Raw genomic sequence first — 10432 nt, 5'->3', positions numbered from 1 at the left:
CCCTATCAGGCTTGAGACTGACACATTCTTGGCAATCTAATAGGCTTCTCAAAGTGAACATGCCTAAAATAGAATTTTTTTTTTTTTTTTTTTTTTTTAGACAGAGTTCTGCTCGGTTGCCCAGGCTAGAGTGCTGTGGCACGATCTTGGCTCACTGCAACCTCTGCCTCCCGGGTTAAAATGATTCTCTTCCCTCAACACACGCCACCATGCCCAGGTGATCCACCCACCTTGGCCTCCCAAAGTACAGGGATTACAGGCGGAAGCCACCACGCCTGGCCTAAAATAGTATTCTTAACTCACTGCCCACCCAATCAAAAAAGTTGTAACTTCCCCATCTCAGTCAATAGCCCTATCATTTAGCACCCAGTTACTTGGGTCAAAAACCTAGAGATCATTTCTGGTTTCTCTCTTTTTACTTCCTTACCTCCCCAGGTCTTCCAGCTCTTCCTATTGCCAACCAAATCCCTGGAGAGGCCCACTTTTATTACACACAAACCCAATCACTCTCATGCTGGTTCAGGCACCATCCTTTCTTTTTTTTTTTTTTTTTTTTTGAGACGGAGTCTCGCTCTGTCACCCGGACTGGAGTGCAGTGGCCGGATCTCAGCTCACTGCAAGCTCCGCCTCCCGGGTTTACGCCATTCTCCTGCCTCAGCCTCCCGAGTAGCTGGGACTACAGGCGCCAGCCACCTCGCCCGGCTAGTTTTTTTTTTTGTATTTTTTAGTAGAGACGGGGTTTCACCGTGTTAACCAGGATGGTCTCGAACTCCTGACCTCGTGATCCGCCAGTCTCGGCCTCCCAAAGTGCTGGGATTACAGGCTTGAGCCACCGCGCCCGGCCAAGTTATTTAATTTTCGTATTTTTGTGAGTCTTTTTTTTTTTGAGACAGAGTCTCACTCTGTCACCCAGGCTGGGGCGCGGTGGTGCTGTCTTGGCTCTCTACAACCTCCGCCTCCTGGGTTGAAGCGATTCTAGTAGAGACGGGGTTTCACCATGTTAGCCAGACCGGCCTCGAACTCCTGACCTCAAGTGATCCACCTGCTTCGACCTCCCACAGTGCTGGGATTACTGGCATGAGCCACCATACCTGGCCAGCCACCGCTCCTGGCCTTTTGTGAGTCTTTAAGATGGAAATAATAGTCATTTCTTACCTATAACATGGGCTGTTCCCAATTGCATTAATATACATAGATATTTGTTTTATTTAGTTTTGTTTGTTTGCTTTGAGATGGAGTCTCACTCTTGTCGCCCAAGCTGGAGTGCAATGGCATTATCACTGTTCACTGCAACCTCCGCCTCCCGGGTTCAAGCGATTCTCCTGCCTTAGCCTCCCAAATAGCTAGGTTTACAGACATGCGCCACCACACCCAGCTAATTTTTACATTTTTTGTAGAGGCGGGGTTTCACCATGTTGGCCAGAATGGTCTCTAACTCCTGACCTTAGGTGATCCGCGGCCTTGGCCTCCCAAAGTGTTGGGATTACAGGTGTGAGCCACCATGCCTGACCCGTACATATAAATTTTTACTTTCTAAAAACTCTATTTTAAAATGCTGTTGGGGGCCGGGTGCAGTGGCTCAGGCCTGTAATCCCAGAACTTTGGGAGGCTGAGGCGGGCCAGGCGGGGCGAGGCGGATCACGAGGAGATCGAGACCATCCTGGCTAACACGGTGAAACCCTGTCTCTACTAAAAATACAAATAATTAGCCCGGCGCAGTGGCGTGTGCCTGTAGTCCCAGCTACTGGGGAGGCTGAGGCAGGAGAAGGGTGTGAACCCCGGAGGCAGAGGTTTCAGTGAGCCCAGATGGTGCCACTTTACTCCAGCCTGGGTAATAGAGTGAGACTCTATCTCAAAAAATAATAATAATAATAAATAATAAAATAAAATGCTGTTGGAGGCCAGGCACTGTGGCTGACGCCTGTAATGCTAGCACTTTGGGAGGCTGAAGCGGGCAGATCACCTGAAGTCAGGAGTTTGAGAGCAGCCTGGCCAACCAGGTGAAATCCCTTCTGTACTAAAGATACAAAAATTAGCCGGGTGTGGTGGCACATGCCTGTAGTCCCAGCTACTTGGGAGGCTAAGGCAGAGAATTGCTTGAACTCGGGAGGCGGAGGTTGCAGTGAGCTGAGATGGCGCCACCGCACTCCAGCCAGGGCGACAGAGCAAGACTGCATCTCAAAAACAACAGCAACCAAAAAAACCACACACAAAAAAAGACAATACATAAGTGAACGAACATGACTGTGTTCCAATAAAAATGTATAGACCTTGACATTTTTTTTTTCTTTTTTGAGACAGCGTCTCATTCTGTCACCCAGGCTGGAGTGTAGTGGTGCGATCTCAGCTCACTTCAACCTCTGCCTCCTGGGTTCAAGAAAGTCTCATGCTTCAGCTTCCTGAGTAGCTGGGATTACGGGCACACATCACCACGCCCGCCTGATTTTTTTTTTTTTTTTTGAGATGAAGTCTCACTCTATCGCCCAGGCTGGAGTACAATGGAGCGACCTTGGCTCACTGCAACCGCGGCTCACTGCAACCTCCGCCTCCCTGGTTCAAGCGATTCTCCTGCCTCAGCCTCCCAAGTAGCTGGGATTACAGGCGCCCGCCAATATGCCCGTCTAATTTTTGTATTTTTAGTAGAGACAGGGTTTCACCACGTTGGTCAGGCTGGTCTGGCACTCTTAACCTCAGGTGATCCGCCCGCCTCGTCCTCCCAAAGTGCTGGGATTCCAAAGTGTGAGCCACCACGCCCGGATTCCTGGCTAATTTTTGTACTTTTTGTAGAGTCAGGGTTTTTGCCATGTTGACCAGGCTGATCTCAAACTATTGGCCTCAAGTGATCCGACCGCCTAGGTTTCCCAAAGTGCTGGGATTATAGGCGTGAGCCACCGTGCACAGCCAACTTTCATATTCTTTAGATTACTTTCAACCATTTAAAAATACAAAAACAGCCGGGCAGGGTAGCTCATACCTGTAATCCCAGCACTTTGGGAGTCTGAGGCGGACGGATCACCTGATATCAGGAGTTCAAGATCAGCCTGACCAATATGGTGAAACTCCCATCTCTACTAAAAATACAAAATTAGTCAGGCATAGTGGCACATGCCTGTAATTCCAGCTACTTGGGAGGCTGAGGCAGGAGCATTGTTTGAACCCAGGAGGCAGAGGTTGTAGTAAGCTGAGATTGTGCCACTGCATTCCAGCCTGGGCAACAAGAGCGAAACTTGAAACTCGGTCTCAAACAACCAAATAAAAACATAAAAACTTTCTTAGCTCACGGCCATATAACAACAGGTGTTGAGCTGGATTTGGCCCTTGGGCCATACTTCACTGAACCCTACTGTAGTGGACACTGTGGTAGCCTCCTGACAGCCCCTCCTGCCTTCCCCATTATGTTGCAACTGTTTGAATTTGGAAGGAACTGACCCATCCCTAGCTCCAGGAGGAGCATAACTCTTTTAACCTAATCAGTTAATTCCTTTTTTGAAATAGGGTCTCACCCTGTTGCCCAGATTGGAGTGCAATAGTCCAATGATAGCTCACTACATATTCAACCTTCTGGGTTCAAGCAATCCTCCCACCTCAGCCTCCATAGCAGCTGGGACTCCAGGTGTGCAACACCATGTCTGGCTAATTTTTTTCTTTTTTGAGATGGAGTCTCCTTCTGTTGCCAGGTTGGAGTGCAGTGGCACAATCTTGGCTCACTGCAGCCTCTGCCTCCCAGGTTCAAGTGATTCTCCTGCCTCGGCCTTCAGAGTAGTTGGGATTACAGGCGCCCGCCACCACACCCGGCTAATGTTTTTGTATTTTTAGTAGAGACGGGGTTTCACCATATTGGCCAGGATGGTCTCGATCTCCCGACCTCGTGATCCACCCACCTCGGCCTCCCAAAGTGTCGGGATTACAGGCGTGAGCCACCGCGCCTGGCCACTAATTTACTTTTTTTTTTTTTTTTGAGACGGAGTCTGGCTCTGTTTCTCAGGCTGGAGTGCAGTGGCGCGATCTCCGCTCACTGCAAGCTCCGCCGCCTCCCGGGTTAACGCCATTCTCCTGCCTCAGCCTCCCGAGAAGCTGGGACTACAGGCGTCCGCCACCACGCCCGGTAATTTTTTTTGTATTTTTAGTAGAGACGGGGTTTCACCGTGGTCGCCAGGATGGCCTCAATCTCCTGACCTCGTGATCTGCCCGCCTCGGCCTCCCAATGTACTGGGATTACAGGCCTGAGCCACCGCGCCTGGCCGCTAATTTACATTTTTAAAGGATCATTCTGGTTCTCTATTGAGAATAGACTGTAGAGAGGTGAGGGTAGAAGAAGTGAGGCCATTTGGGAAGCAACTTCATTTATCCAGGCCAAAAATGATGGTGGTTTGGACCAGGGCAGAAACAATGGTAAGGATGAGAAGTGGTCAGATTCTGGATATATTTTCGAGCAGAACCAACAAGATTTCCTAAAGGATTGGCCATAGATTATGACAAAAAGAGGAGTCAAGTACAACTCCAGGGTTTTTGGTCTTAGTCACTGGGAAGATGGAGTTGTCATTTACTGAGACAGAAGTCACCGTAGGAAGAAACAAGGTTTTGCCGGGGAGGTGGTGCGATAGGGGTGGGGCAAGGAACCAAATCACAGGAAGGATAAAGGTGGGGCTATCTTCAGGCTGGTACAGGATTTCAAACGCTCTCAGAATTCATACCTCTTCATCTTTCGTCTCTGGTTCTCTTCCTTATCAGCCTCATTCTTTCCTTCTACAGACAGTTATCTCCTGGACATGAAAGATGGAAAAGCTGATACTCAGCTTGAGTTCTCAAGAGAACAGAAAGGCGTCTCACACTGTCCACAAAGCTAGAAACAAACAAACAACACTGTGGAGGATTTTTACTGGTCATACCTTGGGTCATGTGCTCTTCCCTGAGCCAATCTGCAGTCAGAAGGATGAAGTACTCTAATTGGCCATGTTTGGGTCACGTGCCTGTCCCTGGCTGTCATTGCACCAACAAGTCAGGGAATGGAGAGTTGGAGAGTGAGGAGCTTCCCCTACACAGACAGAGGGTGGGTAGCCCATTTGTCCTCTAAAAACTGCAAGATACAGGCTCACACCTGTAATCCTAGCACTTTGGGAGGCCAAGGCAGGCGGATCATGAGGTCAGGAGTTCGAGAACAGCCTGGCCAACATGGTGAAACCGGGTCTCTACTAAAAATACAAAATTAGCTGGGCATGGTGGCACGCGCCTGTAATCCCAGCTACTCAGGAGGCTGAGGCAGGAGAATGCTTGAACCTGGGAGGCGGAGGTTGCAGTGAGCCAAGATTGTGCCACTGCACTCCAGCCTGGACAAGAGAGCAAGACTCCGTCTCAAAAATAAAAAACAAAAAACAAAAAACAACTTCAAGATACATCTAGAATGCATCCATCCACATCCTGCTAGACTGAGCTACTATCACCTGGTACTTGGAACCACCTCCTCACTGGTCTACCGTCTCCCTTGCAAACATTTTCTACAACAGCCTATAATCCCTAAACATGAATCCCATCACATCACTCTCTTCCTGTGCTCAGCTTCCCATTCTCAAGGGAAGGCCTCCCATCTTCTAAAGAATATCTACCTACCCAGCCCAATGTATGAGCTTTTCAGGTTTTTTTTTTTTTTTTAGAGCAAAGGAATGACGGGTTTTGTCAAGCTGCAGGTGACTATAAGATACAGACAGCTGACAATTGTGGACTCCTCAGGCGTAGTGAAACTTTGAGCTACTATCATTAGGGTTGACTGGCTAGGACCCTGGCAGGCACCTGGGGATAGTAGTGCTGGGAAGTTCTGGGGAGTTGCACTTCTGAATGTTGGCATGACACTGCCTCAAGACATCTCTCTATCCAAATGGAAAAAACAACCACATCCTTTGTCAGCTAAGGAGAGTTAGCAAACTGTTTTTATTAAATACGGATGTCTGGTCGGGTACGGTGGCTTACGCCTGTCATCCTAGCGCTTTGGGAGGCCGAGGCGGGTGGATCACTTGAGGTCAGGAGTTTAAGACCAGCCTGGCCAACATGGTGAAACTCCGTCTCTACTAAAAATACAAAAATTAGTTGGGCATGGTGGCGGGCGCTTGCAATCCCAGCTACCTGGTAGGCTGAGGTAGGAGAATCGCTTGAACCCAGGAGGCGGAGGTTGCAGTGAGCCGAGATCGCGCCACTGCACTGCAGCCTGGGTGACAGAGTGAGACTCCGTCTCTAAACAAACAAATAAATAAATAAATAAGTAAAAATACTGATGTCTCTGGGCTTTGGCTATGTGTTGCAATTTACAACCTTTCCAATGTCTGCTGCACCATTGCATTTAGAGGAAATCTCCATTCCCCAACAGGAACTACAAGGCCCCCTGCATGACGTGGCCCCTGCTGCCTGTTCAGCTCCTCAGCTCAAAATCCTTCCCCTTACCTTGCGGATTTTGTTTTAGTCCCAATGTCTCCTGCCCTCTCACCTCACTTTCTTGAATACGTCAAGACTTCTTTGTCTCTGAGCGGTAGCTCAAGTTTTCTTCCCTCTGCCTGGAGGGTGGCTGGGTCTTTTTGGTTCTTTTTAGTTAAAAGTCCCACCGAAGAGGTCTTTTCCTGACCCCTTATCTAAACTAGTGCCTACTCAGTTATATTTTCAATCTCAACACTTTATTTCCTGTATAGCACATATCAAAATTTGTGATCATTTCATTTGTTGAATATTTTACCTCGTGGCAAAATCACACGCCATCCTCTAAGGGGCGGGACCCTTCAATGTGAAAGGGGCAAGAGACACAGAACAAGAGTGGCAAAAGCATAGGAAAGCCCAGAGGCCGCTGCCTTGACCACAATGGGTCGCTCTGAGCAGTTCAATGGTTAGGTCTGTTAACCAAGAAAGATAGAGCAAACCATTCATGCTCATGCTGGACTTCTGGTTTCCTCCTTCCTTAGTCAAGTAGGTTCAACCCCAATGGTCCAAGCAGGATATGTCATTTCCATCCTAAGAACCTCTCTAGGAACCCCAAGTGGGCTCCCCACTTGGTGTTTTTGCTAAGCAATCACTGTGGGGGTGTTCAATTGCAGGCAGAAAAAATCTAAGCCCCACCCTGCGGGACTCAGAAATTTGAGGACCTTGGTCTTTAAGATCTGCCCCATCAGCTTTCAGAAAGGGCGGGGCGACGGGAGCAGCTGTCACCTCCTTCTCTCCACCCAGCCGGCGTTCACGTGTGTTCCGCTGTGCAGTAACAGCTCTTCTTCCGGGACTTCCTGGTCACCGCGACCAATCAAAATGCTTTTCCTGTCCTTACCATTGTCAACCGCTGCCAATCGGCGCGCCTCTACCAACGCCCCTTAAAGGCGCAGCCACCGCCTCCGGAGCCGGGGCGAACCAATTCCTCGGTTGCGGCCCCCACCTGCAGTATGGAGTCGTCTCGGGGGCGGCCCGGGCCCGAGACGGACCTTCTGGCTGTAGCGGAACAGCAGGCCGCAATCTTCGGCGGCGGACCGGGCCGAACGTCCTCTGAGCCGCCCTCAGGCCTCCGGGTGTCCGGGGAGGAAGAGGCCGAGAACGCTGGGGGCGCGAACCGCCACCCCAGGACGTCCCCGAAGACGTCAGGCTGCGGCGTCGTCCACCGACCGGAACGGGAGGCTCTCGAGAAAGAGCCCGGCCCTCAAGGGACGCCGTCTGGGGCCGGGAGCCTCAGTGGGGCGCCGGGTGCAGAGCACGAACCGTCCCTGTCCTTCCGGCACAAGGACCCGGCGCCGCCCGAGGGCAAGCCCGCCTCCGGGAGGGACTGCCGTCGAGGGGGACCAGGCGGCGGGATGGATGTTGAGCAGCAGGAGGAGGAAGACAACGACGAGGAGGCGGCCGCGGGCGGCAGAGCCGGCCGCTCGTTCTCCAGCCGCCTTCAGGACAGCCGCAGCTTGGACGGGCTGAGCGAGGCGTGCGGTGGCGCCGGGTCCTCAGGCAGTGCCGAGTCCGGCGCGGGCGGTGGACGCCGCGCCACCATCTCCAGTCCCCTGGAGCTCGAGGGCACAGTGAGCCGCCACGGCGACCTCACCCACTTTGTCGCCAACAACCTGCAACTCAAGATCCGTCTGAGCGGCGCCCCTCCACCCCCTCCTTCTGCCCCTGCGCGGCCCTGCCCAGCGCCTGCACCCACACCCACACCAGCCATTCCCCCCATCGACCCTGAGGTGCTGCGGGATCTGGAGCGGTTGAGTCGGGAGCTGGGAGGCCGGGTGGACCGTCTGCTTCGCGGTCTAGGTGGCGCGGTGCAGGAGCTGACGGCGCTGAGCGTGGGCTGCATCCAGACCTACCGCGACGCTGTGGACTCCTTAGGTGAAGCCGTGGACATGAGCATCAAGGGCATGTACACCCTGCTGGCGCGCTGCGAGGAGCTGGAGCGGGCTCTGCAGCCGGTTCAGGGGCTGGCTCGCCAAGTCCGGGATATCCGACGTACTCTGGAGGTGTTGGAGGCCCTGTGCAAGTGACCAGGAGGACAGGAGAGGCCGGGCCTGGCCAGGGCAGGGCCCAGCAGGACCCTAAGGACTCTTCAGGGAGTCCTCGTGGGAAGTGCCCACTGAGGGGAGGCCTGTGGGTTGGAGGCTCTTCCAGATACGTTCAGCTGGCCCGCGCCCACTCGCTGGGCCTTAGGCTGGTGTATATGGGGAAGTTGTAACGGCTTTCCTGGTGGGAAGGGATGTTACTCTGCTTTTATACAGTTGGCCATCTGTAGCTACCCTGTTCTTCCCAACTCTCCTCCCTAGCTAGAGCACCAGCCCTGGGAACACAGGGCTTTAGGTCTGCTTCAAGGTGAGGACGTGACTCCCACATGTAATCAGGAGAAAGGGACAGAGGAAGCCCCAGCCCCCACTGTGGCTATCCTGACTTCAGTGGCCACATCTCAGGTGCCAGGGGCTGTGGGAGCTTGAGCCGTCCTTGGCCAAACACACCGCAGGCAAGGATGCACCCCTGCGGATGGATAGCCTTCTGCTTCTGCCCTCTGGCCCTCTACCATATCACTTCCCCAGCCAGAACCGGGGTGCAGCTAGGAGGAATGGGTTGCACGGCGGAGGTGGGTGAGGTGGGAGACGTCTCACTGCTCTCAGGGTTCAGGTAGAATGTTGCTGGTTTTGAAGCCCACCTGTTGTGGAGTGTTCTCATCAGTTTTGGCTTTCTGAGATTTTGTGGAATTAAAGTGCTGCTGCTGCTGCTGCGAAGGCTGAGGCTGAGTCTGTGTGGGGTTACAGTGATTAATAAGCCAAAGCAATGGGAATGAGGGTCGGTGTTGTTCACGCAGCTCCCTTGGGGCTGGTGCTGGAAGTGGGGTGGGGGTGGGGGTGTCTCAGGCTCTATGGGGAAGGATATGGTTCCTGCCCTCAAGCATCTGGTCTGAAGGGAAATGTGAGGACATAGATCATCACTCACAGGGGCCCAGAGATCCAGTAACCACAGAAACGTAAAATAAAAAAAGGTGCTCTAGAAGAGAAGGGGAAGAAATTGTCTTCTCAGGTCCTGATGAATAGGCAGGGGCTGGGTGGATTGGACGGACATCTTACCTCTGAAGGAAGACTGGGAACACTTGTCAGCTCCATTCCTGACCATTTCCCACACTCTGCAGATCTGTGTCACATGGTTTGAGACAAATTAGTCCCAAAGCCTTTTGTTTACAATTCACACAGTAAGTTCAGGAGCCATATATTATGGCCATTAAGATGTAGAAGCAAAGATCGTGGAACAACCCTGGTTTCTCTCAATCCTTTCCTCTCAAGACACGCCCAGTTTAGAATGCGCTCCAAAACGCTTCCTCTTCTGGGATTGGAAATGTTTCGCTGGTTTTCCAGCGGTGATGTTGTTTGGCTCTAAAACAGCGCAATCCTGCTTTTGAAAAGTTTCACGCTGTGGCCCGTACGGGGATCGAACCCGTGACCTTGGCGTTATTAGCACCACGCTCTAACCAACTGAGCTAACCGGCCAGCTACTAACAGGGGCTTGAAATAAAGTTATTTAGTTACAATATTGTTCAGTCCTCTCGTAATAAACCTATATTTGTAGGACTTCTTTATCAGAAATGAAAACAGAATACAAAAACTGACTAAGCACCTAGACGAGGAACAGACAAGTCACAGTACTGGCAAGTACAGATGATGCGACTGGGGTAGTTGCAAGTCGAGGCTCAAGTGCAATGTGCACGAAGAGCAAAAATCCCAACAGCGTGTCGCAGATGTACCGAGAGAAGACAGATGGTCATGTGAGTAAGCCATATAGGCTGGAAGTTATGAGGCTCTGCAACTCTCCTCGCAATGTTTAATGTTCGCAAAAGCGTGGGGAAACACTGAGGCACCGCTGGGATTCGAACCCAGGATCTCCTGTTTACTAGACAGGCGCTTTAACCAACTAAGCCACGGCGCCGCCGGAAGGGCGTTTGGGATCTTGTTTC

At 51.8% G+C, this 10432-nt stretch overlaps 1 protein-coding gene and 2 non-coding genes across 3 annotated transcripts; 1 reads left to right on the top strand and 2 right to left on the bottom strand.

Annotated features, from left to right (window-relative positions):
- The first annotated feature begins 7309 nt into the window (after window positions 1-7309).
- BORCS6 (BLOC-1 related complex subunit 6) lies at window positions 7310-9224 on the top strand. The gene has a single exon (XM_010362423.2). The coding sequence runs from the start codon at window positions 7410-7412 to the stop codon at window positions 8481-8483; it is 1074 nt and encodes a 357-aa protein (XP_010360725.1). The 5' UTR covers window positions 7310-7409; the 3' UTR covers window positions 8484-9224.
- A 670-nt stretch (window positions 9225-9894) lies between these two features.
- Window positions 9895-9968, bottom strand: TRNAI-AAU. Its single transcript has one exon. It is a non-coding gene; the product is annotated as a tRNA-Ile (tRNA).
- Window positions 9969-10330: 362 nt separating this feature from the next.
- TRNAT-AGU lies at window positions 10331-10404 on the bottom strand. The gene has a single exon. It is a non-coding gene; the product is annotated as a tRNA-Thr (tRNA).
- Window positions 10405-10432: the final 28 nt, after the last annotated feature.

This window comes from Rhinopithecus roxellana, chromosome 19 (genome assembly GCF_007565055.1).
Source record: "Rhinopithecus roxellana isolate Shanxi Qingling chromosome 19, ASM756505v1, whole genome shotgun sequence".
Lineage (NCBI taxonomy): Eukaryota > Metazoa > Chordata > Mammalia > Primates > Cercopithecidae > Rhinopithecus > Rhinopithecus roxellana.
Note: the sequence above shows the minus strand (reverse complement) of the source record. Positions and strands in the feature narration are given on the sequence as shown.

Bases quoted from the DNA above. Each gene is read 5' to 3' on its own strand.
- BORCS6 (XM_010362423.2), top strand. From the start codon at position 7,410: ATGGAGTCGTCTCGGGGGCGGCCCGGGCCCGAGACGGACCTTCTGGCT.